General features: G+C 53.0%; 2 protein-coding genes across 10 annotated transcripts in view; both read right to left on the bottom strand.

Moving 5' to 3' along the window:
* Window positions 1–18,315, bottom strand: part of LOC133358476 (pleckstrin homology-like domain family B member 1) — a 53,365-nt gene extending 35,050 nt beyond the window's left edge. For 6 of the 7 annotated variants that reach the window (XM_061576789.1, XM_061576790.1, XM_061576793.1 and 3 more), the window contains exons 1-2: window positions 17,873–18,315; window positions 259–433 (exon numbers count right to left, since the gene is read on the bottom strand). In XM_061576789.1, coding sequence (XP_061432773.1) covers window positions 259–433; window positions 17,873–18,190 — 493 coding nt within the window. In that variant the 5' untranslated portion in view covers window positions 18,191–18,315. The remainder of the gene's footprint in view (window positions 1–258; window positions 434–17,872) is intronic. The other variant, XM_061576792.1, reaches the window with a different exon arrangement.
* Window positions 18,307–20,073, bottom strand: part of LOC133358484 (pleckstrin homology-like domain family B member 1) — a 53,816-nt gene continuing 52,049 nt past the window's right edge. The window contains exon 7 of one of the 3 annotated variants that reach the window (XM_061576815.1): window positions 18,307–19,626. In XM_061576815.1, the coding sequence (XP_061432799.1) occupies window positions 18,343–19,626 (1,284 nt within the window). In that variant the 3' untranslated portion in view covers window positions 18,307–18,342. The remainder of the gene's footprint in view (window positions 19,627–20,073) is intronic. The other 2 variants (XM_061576813.1, XM_061576814.1) reach the window with 2 other exon arrangements.

Below are 20,073 nucleotides of genomic sequence, written 5' to 3'. Positions count from 1 at the left end.
CCAGACCGCCTTTGTCTCCCCGGTGGCGATGTTCGCTACGCACCGCACCAGCTACTCATTTGAGGCTGAGCCCACCTCGCGGAGGCCCAGGACCGGTTCACATAATCGCCAATGGTGTTTGGCCGCGAGCGGGAATCGAACTCCGGCCGGCGGGCTCCTGGCGCAGCGCGCTAACCGCAGCGCCACCGCTCCCCACAAGCCCTGGGAATGGTTGCTCCTCTCTCACGCTCACGAGGTCCATAACGGCCGCGTCGGTACCTGAGTCCACGGTTGCCGCGGAGACCGGCGCCGGTGTAGCCATGGCGACAGGACGGGCCTCCTCACCGCTGCCGCCCCCCTCCGTCTTACCCATAATGCCGCGCAGGTCCGAGATGCTGCCCTTCTCGTGATACTCGGCGCAGAGGCTGAGGATCGTTTCCAGCCGCTGGCGCTCCTGCAGGGGCACAAGCAAGTCGCGAGCCGTGGTCAGTCCACTGCTGGATGAAGGACGGATATGACTGATGCCCCTACCGGGAGGCAGAGGTCGCAAACGGGTTTTGATTCCTTACCCCATACCCGTATCCGGCCGCACCAGGGTCGCAAATGGGTACCCGTACCCGTACCCGTACCCGGCCGTACCCGTACCCTACCCGTACCCGGCTGGGTACGAGTAGGGTACGGGTATCGGGTACCTGATTGCGACCTCTGGGATGAAGCCATGTTGCAGGCGCGGGTGGGTTGATTCTAGGAACTTGAATTGTGAGAAGAGACAAGACGTTGGGAAATGAGTGACATACAGTTACTCACCAGTGAGTGAGTGGGTGAGTGAGAGGATGGGTGGATGAGTGAGTGGGTTTGTGGATGAGTGGGTGGGTGGGTGGGTGGATGGGTGAGTGAGTGGGTGTGTGAGTGAGTAGGTGGGTGGGTGGATGGGTGAGTGAGTGGGTGGGTGAGTGAGAGGGTGGGTGAGTGAATGGGTGGCCGACTGGGTGGGTGAGTGAATGGGTGGATGGGTTAGTGAATGGCTGCGTGAGTGAGGGAGTGGGTGAGTGAGTGGGTGGGTGAGTGAGTGAATGGGTGGGTGAGTTGGTAACTGTGTGAGTTGGTGACTTGGTGAGTGACTGGGTGAGTAAGTAGGTGGGTGGGTGAGCGAGCGAGCGAGTGGGTGAGTAGGTGGGTAGGTGAGTGAGCAAGCGAGTGGGTGAGTAGGTGGGTGGGTGAGTGAGTGAGCGAGCGGGTGAGTAGGTGGGTGGGTGAGTGAGTGAGCGAGTGGGTGGGTGAGTGAGCGAGTGTGTGGGTGGCTGGGTAAGTGAGTATGTGGGTGAGTGAGTGGGTGGGTGAGCGAGTGGGTGGGTGAGCGAGTGGGTGGGTGGGTGGGTGAGCGAGCGGGTGGGTGAGCGAGCGGGTGACGGAGCGAGCGAGCGAGCGAGCGCGCTTGGCAACCGCGATATGCAGAACAACACGAGCACACGGTGATTCTTCGCAGTGGGGTGGTGGTGGTGGCGGCGGTGGTGGCGGTGAAACTATCCAGGAACGGCCGTGTAAACTTTACACAGAGGCCTTTAAAAGGTGGTTTACGCGTCCCCAGCTGGGTAACGTAAACCTTGCCGGAGAGTTCGTCGCATTGCGACCCAGCGGCGTCGGTTCAGCAGGACTCACTCGGCCCACATCATGAAGGGCCTTGGGTTCGATTCCCGATCTCGGGCGCCTCTGCGTGGAGCTTTCTGTGCGTCTCTACCCCTGTTCTGCAGGAGAGTACGAGTGAGTGGCGTTTGTGTGATCTGCCCCTGTTCTACAGAGTGAGTGGAGTTTGTATGATCTCCCCCTGTTCTATAGAGTGGAGTTTGTGTGATCTCCCCCTGTTCTACAGAGTGAGTGGAGTTTGTGTGATACCCCCCTGTTCTACAGAGTGAGTGGAGTTTGTGTGATACCCCCCTGTTCTACAGAGTGATTGGAGTTTGTGCGATCTCTTCCTGTTCTACAGAGTGAGTGGAGTTTGTGTGATCTCCCCCTGTTCTACAGAGTGAGTGAGTGGCGTTCATATGTTCTCCCCCTGTTCTACAGAGAGTCAATGGAGGTTGTATGAGTGATTGAGTGAGTGTGGGTGAGTGAGTGAGTGAGTGGAGTTTGTATGATCTCCTCCTGTTCTACAGAGTGAGTGAGTGAGTGTTGTTTGTATGATCTCCCCCTGTATGAGTGAGTGTGAGTGAGTGAGTGGAGTTTGTATGAGTGAGTGTGGGTGAGTGAGTGGAGTTTGTATGAGTGAGTGTGGGTGAGTGAGTGGAGTTTGTATGAGTGAGTGTGGGTGAGTGTGGGTGAGTGAGTGGAGTTTGTATGAGTGAGTGAGTGTGGGTGAGTGGAGTTTGTATGAGTGAGTGTGTGAGAGTGAGTGGAGTTTGTATAAGTGAGTCCGAGTGAGTGTGAGTATTATGGGTTTAACGACACTACAATTATATTTATGCGACCTCACCCAAAAAAAACCCCATTAAGCATATGTGGTCGCGAGAGCCCTACTTAGGGCGACGCGTCAATATGAGTATGTCCGTCGAACTTCTTTCACACCCTACGTCGCCGACGGCATCGAGCGGTGGCCGTGGCGTGGCAAGCGGCACGCTGACTTAGCGGTTTCGGCCTGGCGACGATGGCGGGCAGGCGTGCGTACGGTTACGCTGGTTGTGGCTGTACCATGGTGTGGGTCGGGCAGAGATGGAGACCAAAGGTCACAAACGGGTTTTGATTCCTTACCCGTACCCGGCCGCACCAAGGTCGCAAACGGGTACCCGTACCCGGCCGTACCCGTACCCTACCCGTACCCGACCAGGTACGGGTAGGGTACGGGTATCGGGTACCTGATTGCGACCTCTGGGATGAAGCCATGTTGTAGGCGCGGGTGGGTTGATTCTAGGAACTTGAATTGTGAGAAGAGACAAGACGTTGGGAAATGAGTGACAAACGGTTACTCACCAGTAACTCACGGCCTACCCGTACCCGGCCACACCAGGGTCGCAAACGGGTACCCGTACCTGGCCGGGTATGGGTAGCCGGGTATCAGGTAGGGTACGGGTATCGGGTACCCGGTTGCGACCTCTGATGGAGACCCACTGTTGCGATCACATATACGTTACTGTCACAACGCAACTGGGAAGTCAACTATTTATTATTTCATGGGACAGGTTTTTTGGGTTAGATCGAGTAAATATATCAATGTGTCATTCAACCCGCCGCCAGCAATTTAGTGAGGTTTGTCACGTAAACCGAACGTGGCAATCTCGATTTGAAGCTTTCGTGACTGCAGGAATCCATACTCTTTGGTTCTTTCGGTAAAGTCACGTGGGTAGACAAAATATAATTTAAAAGAACGTGACAATTCGTCGCTAGTACAGCACCAACCGGCTGTGTGTTGGAGAGTCAAGCCACAACATTTACAATCCTGAGTACGACGTTACGCCAGCAATTACCACCAGCTTCATCAGGCGACAGCTAGATATGTGGAGCAGTCCACCTGTTTTTATTTTACCAGGCGAGGCCCCCCTACACTGAACTGCTTTGCAAGTAGTTCGATTTCAGAAGCTACCCCGGCTATCACAAATGATAGCTTAACGAAGTTGGCTCATCATCATCATCATCATCAAATGACTCTGAACGTGTGGTGACGTTGATTCAAAATGTGGAAGGGAAAAAAAACGGAGGGGCCGATAGAAAAATCCACGCGACCACGCGGAGAGAGAGACGCAAACTCCAAATATACAGCAGCAGGCGTCAGGGTTGGGATCGAACCCACGACCTCCTGTAGACCAGGTGAGGTAGTTAACATCTCCTAGCCACCGTGATGATGATGAGAGAAACGCAAACTCCAAATATACAGCAGAAGGCGTCAGGGTTGGGATCGAACCCACGGCCTCCTGTAGACCAGGCGAGGTAGTTAACATCTCCTAGCCACCGTGATGATGATGAGAGAGAGGCAAACTCCAAATATACAGCAGAAGGCGTCAGGGTCGGGATGGAACCCACGACCTCCTGTAGACCAGGTGAGGTAGTCAACATCTCCTAGCCACCGTGATGATGATGAGAGAGACGCAAACTCCAAATACACAGCAGCAGGCGTCATGGTCAGGATCGAACCCACGACCTGCTGTAGACCAGGCGAGGTAGTTAACATCTCCTAGCCACCGTGATGATGATGAGAGAGACACGCAAACTCCAAATATACAGCAGCAGGCGTCAGGGTCGGGATCGAACCCACGATCTCCTGTAGACCAGGCGAGGTAGTTAACATCTCCTAGCCACTGCAGTTCTCCCCCATGTAGCCTTAACAGACTGTCGGGGCAAGTGCTGTTAGCGAGCACCTATGAAGACCGGCACAGCACACGAGGGAGTGGGTGGTGAGCAACGCGCCCGGCCGCCGTTATCTCCCCAGTGGTGATATTTACTACACACCGCACCAGGCACTAATTTGAGGCCGAGTAGACCTAGGGGAGGCCCACCAGGACCAGTTCAGATTATCGTCACCGGTGTTTGATGGTGGTGGTGGTTCCGTGAGAGGGAATATAGTACACACACACCACATACCATATAGTACACACACACACCACATACAATATAGTACACACATACACCAGACTGCCTTCAGGTGTACACAGTTCACGTTGGTCAGTGGCGTGGTGAGTGGTGTGGTGAGTAGCGTGGTGAGTGGCGTGGGGAGCGGCGTGGTGAGTTCCTTATTTTAGGCATTCCCACCCATTCAGCGTGTCTTGCCCACGTGTATGTGTGAATGTGTGTGTGTGTCGGTGTGTGTGTGTCAGACGTGTGTGTGGTTGATGTGTAATCACCTTTGTGCCAAGAATGAATTCAACATTTTCCCCCGTGAGTCACTGTCTGTAGAGTAATGTGTGTGTCTGTCGGTATGTGTGTGTCGGTATGTGTGTGTGTAAGTGTGTGTCGGTGTGTGTGTGTCAGTGTGTGTGTCAGTGTGTGTGTCAGTCTATGTGTGCGCGTGTGTGTGTGTGTCAGTGTGGTTATGTCGGTGTGGGTGGGGAGCGGTGGTGCAGTGGTTAGCGCTACGCTGAGCTACGAACCCGGCGACCCGAGTTCGATTCCCGCTCGCGGCCAACACCGGTGACGATTATCTTAACCGGTCCTGGGCCTCCCCTAGGTCGACTCAGCCTCAACATGAGTACCCGGTGCGGTGTGTAAACATCGCCACTGGAGAGACAAAGGCGGCCGGGCGTGGTGCTGGCCACCCACCCCCTCGTGTGCCGTGCCGGCCTTCATAGGTGCTACTCGCTAACAGCACTTGCCCCTACAGTCTGTTGAGGCTATAAGGGGACTCTTTATCTTTGTCTTGTGAGTGTAAACGTGTGTATTGTTAATGTACAGAGTGTATTGTCTGAGCAATGTGTCTGGTGAGCATGTGTATGTATGTGTGTGTGATGTGTGTGTGTATGTGTTTGTGTCTTGGGTGCATGTATGTGCGTGTGGCTGGTGACTTTGAAATGTTGTGTGTATGTGTGTGTGTGTCTGATGTGTGTGTGTCTTTGTATGTATGCATATGGGTGTCTGGTGTGTGTGTCGTCAGTATTTCAAGTATTTGCGTGTTGTGATTGTACAGAGTGTGTTCGTGTGTGTGTGCCATGTGTGTGTCATGTGTGTCATGTGTGTGTGCGTGCCATGTGTGTGTGATGTGTGTGTGTGATGTGTGTGTGTGATGTGTGTGATGTGTGTGGTGTGTGTGTGTGGTGTGCGTGCGTGCGTGTGTGGTGTGTGTGTGTGATGTGTGTGTTTGGTGTGAATGTGTGTGGTGTGTGTGTATGGTATCAGTATGTGTGTGGTATGAGTGTGTGAGTGTGTGTGGTATGTGTGTGTGTGTAGTATGTGTGTGTGTGGTATGAGTGTCTGAGTGTGTGTGTGTAAGACCCCTTTCAGCAAGACCCCATGATACAGTGCATACCTGTAAGCCCGCAAAGTCTGTAAGGATGGCTATTGCCTTTCACATGTGTTTGTGTGTAAAACCACAAGCGTGTCACACGTGTGTGTGTGTGCATCACACGTGTGTGTGTGTGTAAAAACACAAGTGTGTCACACGTGTGTGTGTGTGTATGAGTCTGTGTTCGTGTGTGTGAGTGTGTTAGTGTGTGTGTGAGTGTGTTAGTGTGTGTGTGTTAGTGAGTGTGTGATTGTGTTAGTGTGTGATTGTGTTAGTGTGTGTGTGTTAGTGAGTGTGTGAGTGTGTTAATGAGTGTGTGTGCTAGTGAGTGAGTGTGTGTTAGTGTGAGTGTGTGCTAGTGAGTGAGTGTGTTAGTGTGTGTGTGGGGTAGGTTGTGAGTGTGTGTTAGTGTGTGTGTGCTAGTGAGTGTGTTAGTGTGTGTTAGTGTGTGTTAGTGAGTGAGGGTGTGTTAGTGTGTGTTAGTGTGTGTGTGTTAGTGTGTGTGTTAGTGTGTGTTAGTGTGTATGAGTCTGTGCTAGTGTGTGAGTGTGTTAGTGTGTGTGTGCTAGTGAGTGTTAGTGTGTGTGCTAGTGAGTGAGTGTGTGTGTGCGTGTTAGTGTGTGTGAGTGTTAGTGAGTGTTAGTGTGTGTGTTAGTGTGTATTAGAGTGTGTGTGTTAGTGTGTATGAGTCTGTGCTAGTGTGTGAGTGTGTTAGTGTGTGCTAGTGAGTGTTAGTGTGTGCTAGTGTGTGAGTGTGTGTGTGCTAGTGAGTGTGCTAGTGAATGAGTGTGTGTTAGTGTGTGTGTTAGTGTGTTAGTGTGTGCTAGTGAGTGAGTGTGTGTTAGTGTGTGCTAGTGTGTGAGTGTGTGACTCACCCGGAAGAGCGAGATGCGAGTGTGAAGCAAAGTGGTGGGAGCGGAGATACTTTGAGCAGTAGGCGGGGCCACGCAGACCCATTCACACACTCACACTTACACACACATACACACACTTACACACACTCACACTTACACACACACACAGACCCATGCACACACTCCCACTTACACTCTTACACACACTTACACACACATATACCCACTTACACACTTACACATACACACACTCACACTTACACACTCACACTTACACACACATACACACACTTACACACACATACACACACTTACACACACATACACACACTTACACACACATACACACACTTACACACACATACACACACTTACACACACATACACACACTTACACACACTCACACACACATTCACACACACACACTAATACACACTAACACACACACACTCAAACACACATACACGCACACACGCACGCGCATGCACGCTCACACACACACACGCACGCACACACACACCACACGTACACGCACGCGCACACGCACGCGCACACGCACACACTCACTAACACACTCACACACACTAACACACACTCACGCACACGCACACACACGCACACACACACGCACACACGCTCACACATTCACACACACACTAACACACACTAACACACACTAACACACACGCACACACACGCACGCACACACGCACACACGCACACACACTCACACACACACTAACACACACACGCACTCACACACTCACACACACACACACACACGCACGCACACACACACGCACACACGCACACACACTCACACACGCACACTAACACACACACGCACACACACTCACACACTCACACACACACACTAACACACACACGCACACACGCACACTAACACACACACGCACGCACACTAACGCACACACGCACACACACTCACACACACACTAACACACACACGCACATTCCACCTCTGAACGCAGCGCTTCTTCACCTTCACTGCAGCCTCGCGGGCTCGGTGAGACGAAGTGAGCTGTCAGTGGAGACAAATACAATCTGCTCCCCCCAGAAAGTGCAGCTCGCAACCCCAGGGCATGCGAGATACACCGCAGGTGAAGAATAAGAAGAATAAGACGAACTCACTGCTACAGATTGACGCAACCATTTCGTTCAAAGTGCTTTTGTGTGCTTAGTGCTGTTGTGTTGTCTTTCCACAGCACCTCCCCGATCAGCACGGTTGGCTAAGTACGGTGCGAAAGAAGTTCCACACACTCACACACACACAACAGGAAGCCGCTGGGAGCGACGCTGCACTTTGACATCCGCACACAAATTCCGTCTTTAGTCCACGTGAGCTGCGTGCACCCACCGCAGGTGAAGAAGCAGCGACACATCGACGGGATGCGAACTAAGATCACCCCCCACCCACCACCACCCCTCCACCACCCCCAACATCACCCCCACGACCCCTCCACCACCCCCAACATCACCCCGACACTGACCACCCCCACCCCCCCACCACCCCCCCCAGAGAGAGAGGGGGGGTGAGAGAGATAGGAAGGGGGTGAGAAAGGGGGGGGTGAGAGAGAGAGGGGGGGTGATAAGAGGGGGGGTGAAAGGGGGGGTGAGAGGGGGGGGTGAGAGAGAGGGGGTGAGAGAGAGGGGGGTGAGAGGGGGGGGGGTGAGAGAGGGGGGGGGGTGAGAGAGAGAGGGGGGGTGATAAGAGGGGGGGTGAAAGGGGGGGTGAGAGGGGGGGTGAGAGAGAAAGGGGGTGAGAGAGAGGGGGGTGAGAGGGGGGGGGTGAGAGAGGGGGGGGTGAGAGAGAGAGGGGGATGAGAAAGAAAGGGGGGGTGAGAGATGGGGAGTGAGAGGGGGGGGGGTGAGAGAAAGGGGGGGGTGAGAGAAAGGGGGGGTGAGAGAGAGGGGGGGTGAGAGAGGGGGGGGGGTGAGAGAGGGGGGGGGGGTGTGAGAGAAAGGGGGGGGGGGGTGAGAGAGAAATGGGAAGTGAGAGAGGGGGGGTGAGAGAGATGATGACACAGCCGCGCCTCTGCTACGGGCAATTAAAATTGTCCTGAGCTCACCGCCTCGGGCGTCTGTGGTGTCGCTGTCATCATTCATAATTGAGGGGAGGGGGGGGGGACAGACTTAACTCACCAGGGAAGCAAAGCTTCCACTCAATTAACTAGAGCCACGGGAGGTTGGAGGGTGGGGGGTCCAGCAACCTGCCCCTGCGAGATAAAAATGTGATACAGGTGTCTTGATGTTATGGGGTGGGAGGGCTACCGTTGGTCTATACTGGTTGGAACTTCCTGGTTACACCAGCCCACAGGGGATTATTGTGTCCGTCCGTCCGTCGTGCAGGGAGGGCCTGGGTGGGGAGGAAGGGAAGGGGCTGGGTGGGGCTGGGTGGGGCTGGGTGGGGAGAGTGGGGCTGGGTGGGGAGGGCAGGGTGGGGAGGAGCTGGGTGGAGAGGGTGGGGAGGGGCTGGGTGGGGGGTGGGAGGGGTGGGGCTGGGTGGGGAGGGGCTGGTCACCCCATGGTGCCCTTATAAAACTCAACGTTTAACCTACTCACGCCGGCTTGTGCCCGCCCTCACAGTCGGCCATATTTGCGGAATACACCACGCCGCCGTTGACCCTGGCCATTGACCGAGCAACCCAACGTTCCTACCAGCTCCCTCCGCAGGAATGTGTTTTATACCGCAAAGTATTGCGATGCCTTGTTCAGTGGGGGGAGAGTTTTTACTAAAAAAAATGGAGCGAATTAAGGAAGACGGAGAGCGTTGTTCTCTCGTCTTGTTGTTGTTTATGTTACCAAAATGGTTCGCAGAGAGGGCCCGCATGACACACGCAGAACTACACTTGTACACAGGCTACAGAAACTTTCTCTACTTAAGAACCTTCGACGTACGAACTTCCAGAGATACGAACAAACCTGTGTATCCCGTTGCCTGTTTGGACCGAGAGTCGTAAAATCAACCGCCGCGCAAAGATGGCAGTGGTGGTGGCATCTACATCTACAGAACATGAAGAACCAGTGGCATCTACATCTGCAGAACGTGAAGAACCAGTGGCATCTACATCTGCAGAACGTGAAGAACCAGTGGCATCTGCAGAACATGAAGAACCAGTGGCTAAAACATCTGCAGAACATGACGAACCAATGGCATCTACATCTGCAGAAAGTGAAAATCCAGTGGCATCTACATCTGCAGAACATCAACAACCAGTGGCATCTACATCTGCAGGAGATTACACAACTTTAAAGCCATTCCCCCCTTAGTGTGCACGCCGTACAACATGTTTTGGAATTGACAGACGCAAAGTTGGACTTACGAACAAATCGACTTAAGAAAATAACTGCAGAACCTGACTCGTTTGTAAGTAGAGGAGTCCCTGTATACAGCAAGACGACAACACACACAGAATTTCTGACTTCCATAAAACTAAACATGCGATGGAATAAATCGCGTCAACAGTCGGACTCTCGATTGTGAAAGTTGATCTGATTTGCAAATTAACCCACGGGCACCTGTGAGATTGACACGTTTATAACGTGGATTTTTTTTCCCCTTCAGCCCAAATGAATAAACTAACAACAATAAAAACAGTTATGCATTGTTATTCTTGGACATGTGTTATTACCATTCACATGGTGCTTAAACCGGACAAATATGTTGCTCCGGTTAATCCCAAATCCACGCCATCGCCTCTACAGTACAGTAGTTGCAATATCATAACAGTGGGTGGCAGAGTTTGATTGATGCTGATTGGCTGTGGCTCTGCTGTCATCCAATCAGTGGGCCGAGTTTGATTGATGTTGATTGGCTGTGGCTCTGTAATCATCCACTCAGTGAGCTGAGTTTGATTGATGTTGATTGGCTGTGGCTCTGCTGTCATCCAATCGGTGAGCTGAGTTTGATTGATGTTGATTGGCTGTGGCTTCTGCTGTCAGTGAGTGCTGAATTTTTGTTTAGCGATTCATCCGATCGTTTATTTTGTGAGGTTATTTTACGAAACTGTGCCATGGCATAGAAACTGAAACGTAATCTATGCCTCTATGTTGAGCGGTTGTTGGTCTAACACTGTTCCTGAGACTAGGCTCTAAAGCAGGGGTGGGGAACGTCCGGCCCGCGGGCCGTATGAGGCCCGCGAAATCATCTGGTCTGGCCCTGCCAAAATTCAATAAATTTAGGAGCAAACCTGGAAAAGCAGTTGCGAGTAGCAACATCATCAATTCTAGATTTGAAGCTTGCGTGACTGCAAGGATCCATACTCTTTGTTTTTTTCGGTAAAGTCACGTAGGTAAAAAAAATGAAAACAACTAAATGAAATCACAAATTAAATAAAAAAATTAAAAAAATTAAAACAACTCAATTAAATCACGACGTTTCGGAAGCAACACAGAGGGAGGCTTGTGTTGCTTCCGAAACGTCGTGATTTAATTTAGTTGTTTTCATATTTATTTATTTAATTTGTGATTTTACATCATCAATACCAGCTCACATCACACGCCTCGCCAACGAGAAGCAGTTCCAGCCATCACATTAGGGGCGAGTTAATGAAATGTCTGACCAAATATAACAGGCAACTTTTTTTTTAGCTGATAATTTTGCATGGCCCCGCGAATGATGTTATAAATATCCAAATGTCCCTTGGCAGAAAAAAGCTTCCCCACCCTGCTCTAAAGATAGCAGTCTCTGTGGTGTGACCCAATCAGCTTCAAACACAATGCATCTGTAGGGGGCTGTCAGGGGAAGGATTCCCACCAAAAGGAAGGCGAAGTGGGATGGTGACAGTGGAAGGGGGGAGGAGCAGGCGAGGAGATACAAGAGAGAGAACGGGTGTGAAAGAGGTCAATCTAGCACGTGTCGTCATTGGCCACACTTATCCCCGTCTCGACTCACTAGCTTGTCTCCGTGCTCTCAACTGGCTCCCCATCGCCAGTAGGGTCACATACAAGACCGCATGCCTCTGCCACAAGGCCTTCATATCCGCCTGCCCGCCGTACCTTTCTTCATTATTGACAACTTGCAGCTCAGCACACGGCAGATGCCTGCGCAGCGCGACTCACGACCTCCTCTTGATACCAAGATCCAGGATGGTCGTCGTGTCTAGGCGCCGCTTCTCGGTGGCAGCCCCAACAGTCTGGAACGATGTCCCTCTGCACATTCGCAGCATCACACCTCAATCGCCTCCTTCAAGAGAAACTTAAAAACTCACCTCTACAACCACGCTCTTTCGAGCGACTCTGAGCTTGGCTCCGCGCCTCTGAGTTGCGGCCACTACGTCTGCAAATTTGCGCGCGTTACAAATTGAACTATTATTATTATAATTGGTGGATCGAGAAGGCTGGGGACGAGTGTGGACTGGGGGGAAGCAATAAAAGACGACCTTGTGTCGGCTCTCCTTTACACATCATATACTAACCAGAGCACTTTTTTGTTTTCATCGCAAGCACGTGTGGTTAACGCAATGACACACGCTCCCTTGCAAAAAAGGTTTGTGTTTGGGGTTTTATCATCCTAACGCAACTGTTTTATCACGGTCAGCAAGGGTAAAAACTCTTCTTATTTTCCACATCCTAAACTGGAACACACACACACAAGACAAAGATCCCCCGTGAAGCCTTCACAGACTGTTGGGGCAAGTGCTGTTTGTTTTGCGAGAGGAAGACAGCACCCATGGAAGAGGGAGGGTGGTGGTGGGTGGATAGTACCACGCCCGGCCGCCTTTGTCTCCCCCCCCGCCGCTACACCTCCGATTAGCACGTTTGTACTACATACGGTGCAAAGGAAGTTCAACAAACTGGACATACAGAGTGGTAGAGGGTTACCACACACACCAGGTACTCATTTGACGCTGAGTCGACCTAGGGGAGGCCCAGGTAATCGTCACCGGTGTTGTGTGGCCATGAGCAGGAATCGACAAAGACAAAGGTCCCCCGTGTAGCCTGTAACAGACTGCTTGGGGCAAGTGCTGTTCGCGAGTAGCAGCAACTGTGTGGGGTGGATAACACTGGTCAACACACTTTTTCTGGCATTAGGTATTCCAACGGGTTTAAGGCAATTTTGGGGTGCTGATTCCAAATCTGGCATCAGTTTTTGTCTATCACATCAGGTTTTTGAGATATCAAATATTGCATTTTCAATAAAAACTGCAGAAGAAAATATTAAATAAATGTGGATATCTACATAAAATGATATTATAAACACACTATCCTAAAAATACAGCACCGTATTTTAACACTAAAGCAGTCACTGACTCGCAACAACTTGCAATCATAAGTGACGGAGTTAATTTCGGGTAAAATCAATGAAAATGGGGTATGCCGATAGCATAAAAATGAGATGTGATAGAGCAAATCTGAGACCAGGTTTGGAATCGGCACCCTGAAATTAGTCTATAACAGCTGCAAAAGTCCAGGCCAGAAAAAAAACGTTTTTTGTTGTTGTTGACCAGTGTAATATATTATTTGTCAATAAAAATCTATCAAATAATCGAAAATTTCAAGAAATAATTGTAATGTAATCGTGACTGCGATTCGTTAATAATCATGATACTCCTCACTCCAAAGCGCTTCGTAGATGTTTTTACTTCCTTATATTTTATCTTTGTCTAAGTGAAAAAAACTAATTCTGGACGACAGAGTGATGTGACGGATCAGATTTGGAATCGGCACCCTGAAATTAGTCTAGAACAGCTGCAAAAGTCCAGGCCAGAATTTTTTTTTTATTTGTTGACCAGTGTAATCGTCACCGGTGCTGTTGACCGTGAGTGGGAGTCGAACTCGCACGCCAACTCTCAAGCCCTCTCGACGTTGTGGCCTCGACTGTGGGTTGTGGCCACTCCCGTGGGTTGTGGTCACCCCTGTGAATTGTGGCCGTGAGTTGGCACATCACGGGGTGGGGTGTGGGGCAGAGGTCGCAAACGGGTTTTGATTCCTTACCCGTACCCGTACCCGGCCGCACCAGGGTCACAAATGGGTACCCGTTCCCTACCCGTACCCTACCCGAAATGAGTGACAAACGGTTACTCACCAGTGACTCACTGCCTACCCGTACCCGTACCCGACCACACCAGGGTCGCAAACGGGTACCCGTACCCGGCCGGGTACGGGTAGCCGGGTATCAGGTAGGGTACAGGTATCGGGTACCCGGTTGCGACCTCTGGTGTGGGGTGGGCAAAGGCGGGTGGCATCGTGCCAGGAGTCATCTCGGTCGGTCAAGCCCGTGGGCGCCTGCCAGGGCGTTCGGATACTTCACGTGGTGGCCTTAACGTGCACCTAGCCTGGCACAGGTTGTTGTTGTTGGTGGTGCGCTGCATCCACTCTGCTCCCTGCCTGCCCTGCGTTGGGGCCGCACACGAGTCACAGGGACAGGTGGCCAAACAATGGACAAAGGCAAACACGGCCTCAATTGATACGAGCAGATGTTTGTGTGTGTGTCTTGTGCGTGCGTGGTGATGTGTGTGTGTGTCTGTGTGTGTGTGCAAGTGTGGGTGTGTCCGCGTGTGCATGTCTGTGTGTCTGTGTGTGTGTGTGCATTGTGGGGAGCGGTGGTGTAGTGGTTAGCGCTACGCTGCGCTACGAACCCGGTGACCCGAGTTCGATTCCCGCTCACGGTCAACACCGGTGACGATTATCTGAATCAGTCGTGGGCCTCCCCTAGGTCGACTCAGCCTCAAATGAGTAGCTCGTGCGGTGTGTAAACATCGCCACCGTGGAGACAAAGGCGGTCGGGCGTGGTTCTGGCCACCCACCCCCTCGTGTACCGTGCCGGCCTTCATAGGTACTCGCTAACAGCACTTGCCCCAGCAGTCTGTTAAGGCTACACGGGAGATATTTGCGTACGCGTTGGGGAGTGGTGGTGCAGTGGTTAGCACCCTTGCACCACGATCGTGGCAACCCGAGTTTGATTCCCAGACACGGCCAACATCACATCGGTGGCGAGTGGCAATCTGCAAACCTGTCAACATTCGTACTGGGGAGACAAAGGCGGTCGGGCGTGGTTTTCCGACCACACCACCCCGCCGTGTGGCATGCCAACCTTGGCAACACCATCACTGTCAACTCCTTATCAGCAGTGCGCCCCCTACCTTATTACGACCCAATTCAGACCGTATTGGTCACCCCGTGCCCCTTATACATCTCAACGTTCATCCTATACAATACACTATACACTACTATACACTACTATACACTACACCAGACTATACACTACACTATACACTACACTATACACTACCATACACTACTATACACTACACTATACACTACACTATACATTACCATACACTACACTGCTATACACGACACTATACACTACACTATACAATACACTATACACTACTATACACTACACTACTATACGTTACACTATACACTACACTATACAATACACTACACTATACACTACACTATACACTACCATACACTACTATACACTACACTAGACTATACACTACACTATACACTACACTAAACTCTACACTATACACTACCATACACTACTATACACTACACTAGACTATACACTACACTATACACTACACTAAACTCTACACTATACACTACACTATACACTACCATACACTACTATACACTACACTAGACTATATACTACACTATACACTACACTACTAAATACCTGTGAGCCCCTTATTCGTGCCATACCTAATTAGAGACCAATTCAGACCGTACTGGTCACCCTGTGTCCCCTATAAATCTCAACGTTCATTCTACAAAGTCCCCATCGCGAGGGAGAAACACAAACAAATAGACACATTTTTTTACCCGCATTGAAACCGCTGTACACCGTATGGACCTGAAAACTCAATTTCTCTGCACAAGAACACGGGGCAAACCGTGTGGGTTGACAGGTTTGCGACACCGGGTAGCTGACGAGAAATATTCCGTTCTTCTTAGGGGCCGTCCATAAATGACATCATTCGATTTTTGACGATTTTTTACCCCCCCCCACCCCTCGTCACACGGCGTCACAAAAAGTCAGACCCCCCCCTCAAATATGACGTCACAAAGCTATGCCCCCCCCCCAAAAAAAAAAAACATGCTTCAAATCGCTTTAAACTATTGTCAATGTAGTGTGTATTTAATGTGGCGCTGCACTCTGATGTTGTAGGAGAAAACATTTATTAGAAAGTCTATTTAATTAAGTAGAACGTGTTGTCTATATTTATTTAAAGTTGCGCATTTTGATGTGACGTCACATTTCTCAACCCCCCCCCCCTCCTTCATCACACATCGTCGCAAATGTCTGACCCCCCCCTAAGGTGTGTGACGTCATTTATGGACGGCCCCTAAACAGAACGTGCCAATTCGTGACTAGTACAGCACTAACCGGCGCGTTGGATTTGTGGGGGGAAATGACTCCACAAATGTGTCTGTCGCCTGATGATGCCGGCTGTAATCACTCTGCAGCACTAATCGGCGGGCGCTGTACGAGTTACGAATTGTCACGCTCCGTTTGACGTGACAAACCTCGCTGATTGGCTGCGTCGGGTGGTGGCGGGTTTAACGACACGTGTTTATATTTACGTGGTGTCGCTAACGATTGAAATCCAAAGGGGCTTCCAAGGAAGAACTACAACTGCGTCCGAGGGTACACGTGTGTGAGACGAATTCAACGTAGAAATTGTGAAAGAAAATATTGTGTAATGGGAGGGGGTGAGATGACAGAGACCTCAGGATTGCTCTGAGGTCTGCCAAAACGTCTCCAGAAAAGAAAAAATTTGCAAAGGAAAACGTCCCCACATCTGTAGGGCGATTCCGTAATTCCGCTCACTCAATACTCGCACACACAGACACAACACAGACACAAAAAGATCAAAGATCCCCCATATAGCCTCAACAGACTGTAGGGGAAAGTGCTGTTAGCGAGCACCTATGAAGGCCGCAACGGTACACGAGGGGGTGGGTGGCCAGCACCACGCCCGGCCGTTTTTGTTCCCTCAGTTGCATGTTTACACGATCACACCAGGTTCTCATTTGAGGCTGAGTCGACCTAGGGGAGGCCCAGGACCGGTTCAGATAATCATCACTGGTGTTGGTCATGAGCAGGAATTGAACTCGGGTCGCCAGGCTCTTAGCGCAGCGTGCTAACCGCTACACTACCACGCGAGCACACACGCGCACACATGCACACACGCACACAGACGTGCACACGCACACAGACGTGCACACGCACACAGACGTGCACACGCGCACACGCATACACACGCGCCACGCTCTCCCCTCCTGCCATTGATCACATCTGGCCACACATCTGCGAGTGAGCGTGCGAGAGAGAGGAAGATGTGAGACCCCCATAGCTTTACCAGCCAGCGGATTCATATCCGCTGGAGGGGTTTTCGGTTGGCCCAACCGCATCCATCCGAGAGCCAAACACCAAGGCATCATAAAAGACCATCGCGGAATTACCAAAGGCCATCACGGCCCATCACGGAACCATCAAACAAGCATCAAAGACCATCACGGACCATCAAAGGCCATCACGGACCCATCACAGAACCATCACAGAACTTCCAAAGACCATCACGGACCCATCACAGAACTTCCAAAGACCATGACGGCCCATCACGGAACCATCAAATAATCATCAAAGACCATCATGGATTAATTATCAAGACCATCACGGAGCCATCACGGACCCATCACGGAACCATCATGGAACAATCACATAATCATCAAAGACCATCACGGACCATCACCGAACCATCACGGGACCATCACATAATCATCAAAGACCATCATGGATTATCAAAGACCATCACGGACCCATCACGGACCCATCACGGAACCATCAAAGACCATCACGGACCACCTCAGACCCATCACAGAACCATCACGGAACCATCACAGACCCACCAACACAATCACAGAACCGGCCCCACCAAAGACCATCACGGAACCGGTTGAGGCATCGCTCACCGCGACCGACGTTGGCCGCGGCCAGACAAATCGAACTCGGTGCGCCAGGCTTTGGCGGCGCGCCGCGCCAACCGCCGTGCCACCGTTGCGCGCGTTGTCATGAACACAACAAACACAAACGGTGGCTCTCGAGTGCAGCGACGGTGCGGAAGCTCTCACCAGGCGCTCCGTCTCCTGCTCGCGGAGCCGCTCGTCGCGGTGCCTGCGGTGGTACTGGCGCAGCTCCGACTCGTCCCCGTCGCGGATCTCAGAGATGCTGCCCTTGCGCTCCCGCAAGCGCGGCGGAGACGCCGGCACCGTTATCGCCGCCGCCTTCCCCCCGTCATCCACCTCCTCCTCCGGCGGGAGATCCCGTTCGGAATCCGAACCGGCGGAACGATCGAGGGCCGTCGGTCGTCCCCCGTCCGGCTTTGCCGCGGTTGCGATTGAGGTGGTTGCGGCGGTTGCGGCGGTTGCAGTGGGCGACCTCATCGTCATCGTCAGACTCGACGACAGATTCGGCGAGAGTGGCGCCGGCGGTCGCCTGCGTTGCAGCGCGGGGCTCCGGCAGGGAGACCGGGGCACGGGTGGCGTCGTCGCTGTTGTTGTTGACGCTGCCGCCGCTGTTGTTGTTGTTGACGCCGGGATCTTCACCTTGGTCGCGACGCTGAAGGAGCCGACCGGCGTGCCCGAGGGGACGATGATGCCGCGGCGGCGGCTTCGTGGTCCAAAATAACGAGGCCTTCTCGTGCACCGCTGCCACTATCACCACCACCACCACCACCGCCGGACCGCCGTATGAACGCCGGACTGGTGAAGACGCCTCCGAGGCGTTTGCCAACCGAGGGGCACGACTCTGGCCCGGCCAGCGCCGGCGAAGCCGCGGCCTTGCGGCTCGACTTCGGGCTCAGAGGAGGCAGCGTGTCCAGAGGGCGCGGCGGTTGCTGCTGCTGCTGGTGGTGACCGTAATCGGGGCTGAGCAGGGAGCGAGGGGACCCGTCGGGGCCTACGCCCGCAGGCTTCGCCTGAGGCTGACCCCAACGCTGGCTGCTCTGGACGCCCAAAGTCGGAGAGCGGCCTTCCAAGGCTCCGCCACCACCGCCGCCGCCGCCGCGCGCCACGAGTCTTCTTGCCGATGACGGCGAGTGCGGCGGCTGCTGCTGCTGCTGCTGCTGCCACCTCGAGGGACCCTGTGGGGAGGCGAGTGAGATGGGGAAGCAGCCGCGGCGCGAGGCCTCCGGGCTGGCAGGCGGGGTGGTGGCCGATCTCCTCGCCGCCCGTGGGGAGAGCGGCACGGGCCCGGCCGCCGTGGCCGCCCCCCCGCCCCTCTCCAGAGAAGCCCTGGGGAGCCTCGGGCTTGGAGGGCTCTCCGGCGAGAAGCCTGGGAAGCAGGCCGCAGCGGCGTTGGCATTGGCGCAGCCGCCACTCTCCGGTGGCACTCCGCCGATGCCGCCGCCGCCCTGGCCGGGTTTGGCGTGCGCAAGGTGAGGCCGCTCCATGGGCGCGTCCCGGATCCGTCGCCTCGGCGCGCGGGGGCTTTCGGCCCTGGCGGCCGGCGCCGCCGGCATAGCCGTCGCCACGGGGGGGGCGGCCGCGGCAGCACGGAAGCCGTTGGCGGAGCGCTGCGAAGTAAAGTTGTAGCTGGAGGAGCGGGCGGGCACGGGCGGCGTGCCGTGGTTGTCGTTGGAACTTGACGACGACGAGGGCGACGATGGCGACGACGAGGCGGACGCCAGGTTGTCGTAGCATGAGCCGGAGAGGGAGACGCGTTCCGGGCTCGAGGGAGGGGAGCACGGTACGCCGCGGGGCTGCTGCTGCTGCTGGTGGTTGTTGTTGCCGTTGTCCGGAGCGGAGGCGACGCTGGTGAAGGAGGCCGGCGTGAGAGGGGCGCCGGAGGCTGTGTTGCTCTCCAGCGTGAGCGAGTCGATGATGTCCTGGGGGTGTGGGAGGGGTGGGTGGTGGCGGGTGGAGGGGGCGGTGGTGATGGTGCCAGATTTCGAGTGAGCGGGTACCGTGCCAGCAAATGACGGGGCCGCGTGTGCACTCTGCTTCAGCCGGAGTTTAAATAATAACAACGATGATTATGAATTAATAATCGTCAACAACATAATCATCACCACCATCACCGTCAAGCCAACTCATATCGAATAAAGGCGACTTCCACAATGCAAATATCGATTTAAAGCTTTCGTGACTGCAGGGATTCATCTTCTTGGTTCTTTCGGTAAAGTCACGTAAAAGGGAAATAATAGAATAATAAAAGTGAGTATTGTATTTTATTATATTTTTATTTTGATTCTTTTATTATTTCCCTTCTACGTGACTTAACCGAAAGAACCAAGAAGGCATATTTCTCATCAGCGACCAGGCAAAAACCTCCT

The sequence above is a fragment of the Lethenteron reissneri genome, chromosome 62, assembly GCF_015708825.2.
Source record: "Lethenteron reissneri isolate LAM-NWPU_2019-01 chromosome 62, ASM1570882v1, whole genome shotgun sequence".
NCBI lineage: Eukaryota > Metazoa > Chordata > Hyperoartia > Petromyzontiformes > Petromyzontidae > Lethenteron > Lethenteron reissneri.
The sequence above is the reverse complement of the archived record's forward strand: the minus strand, read 5'-3'. Positions and strand labels throughout refer to the sequence as shown.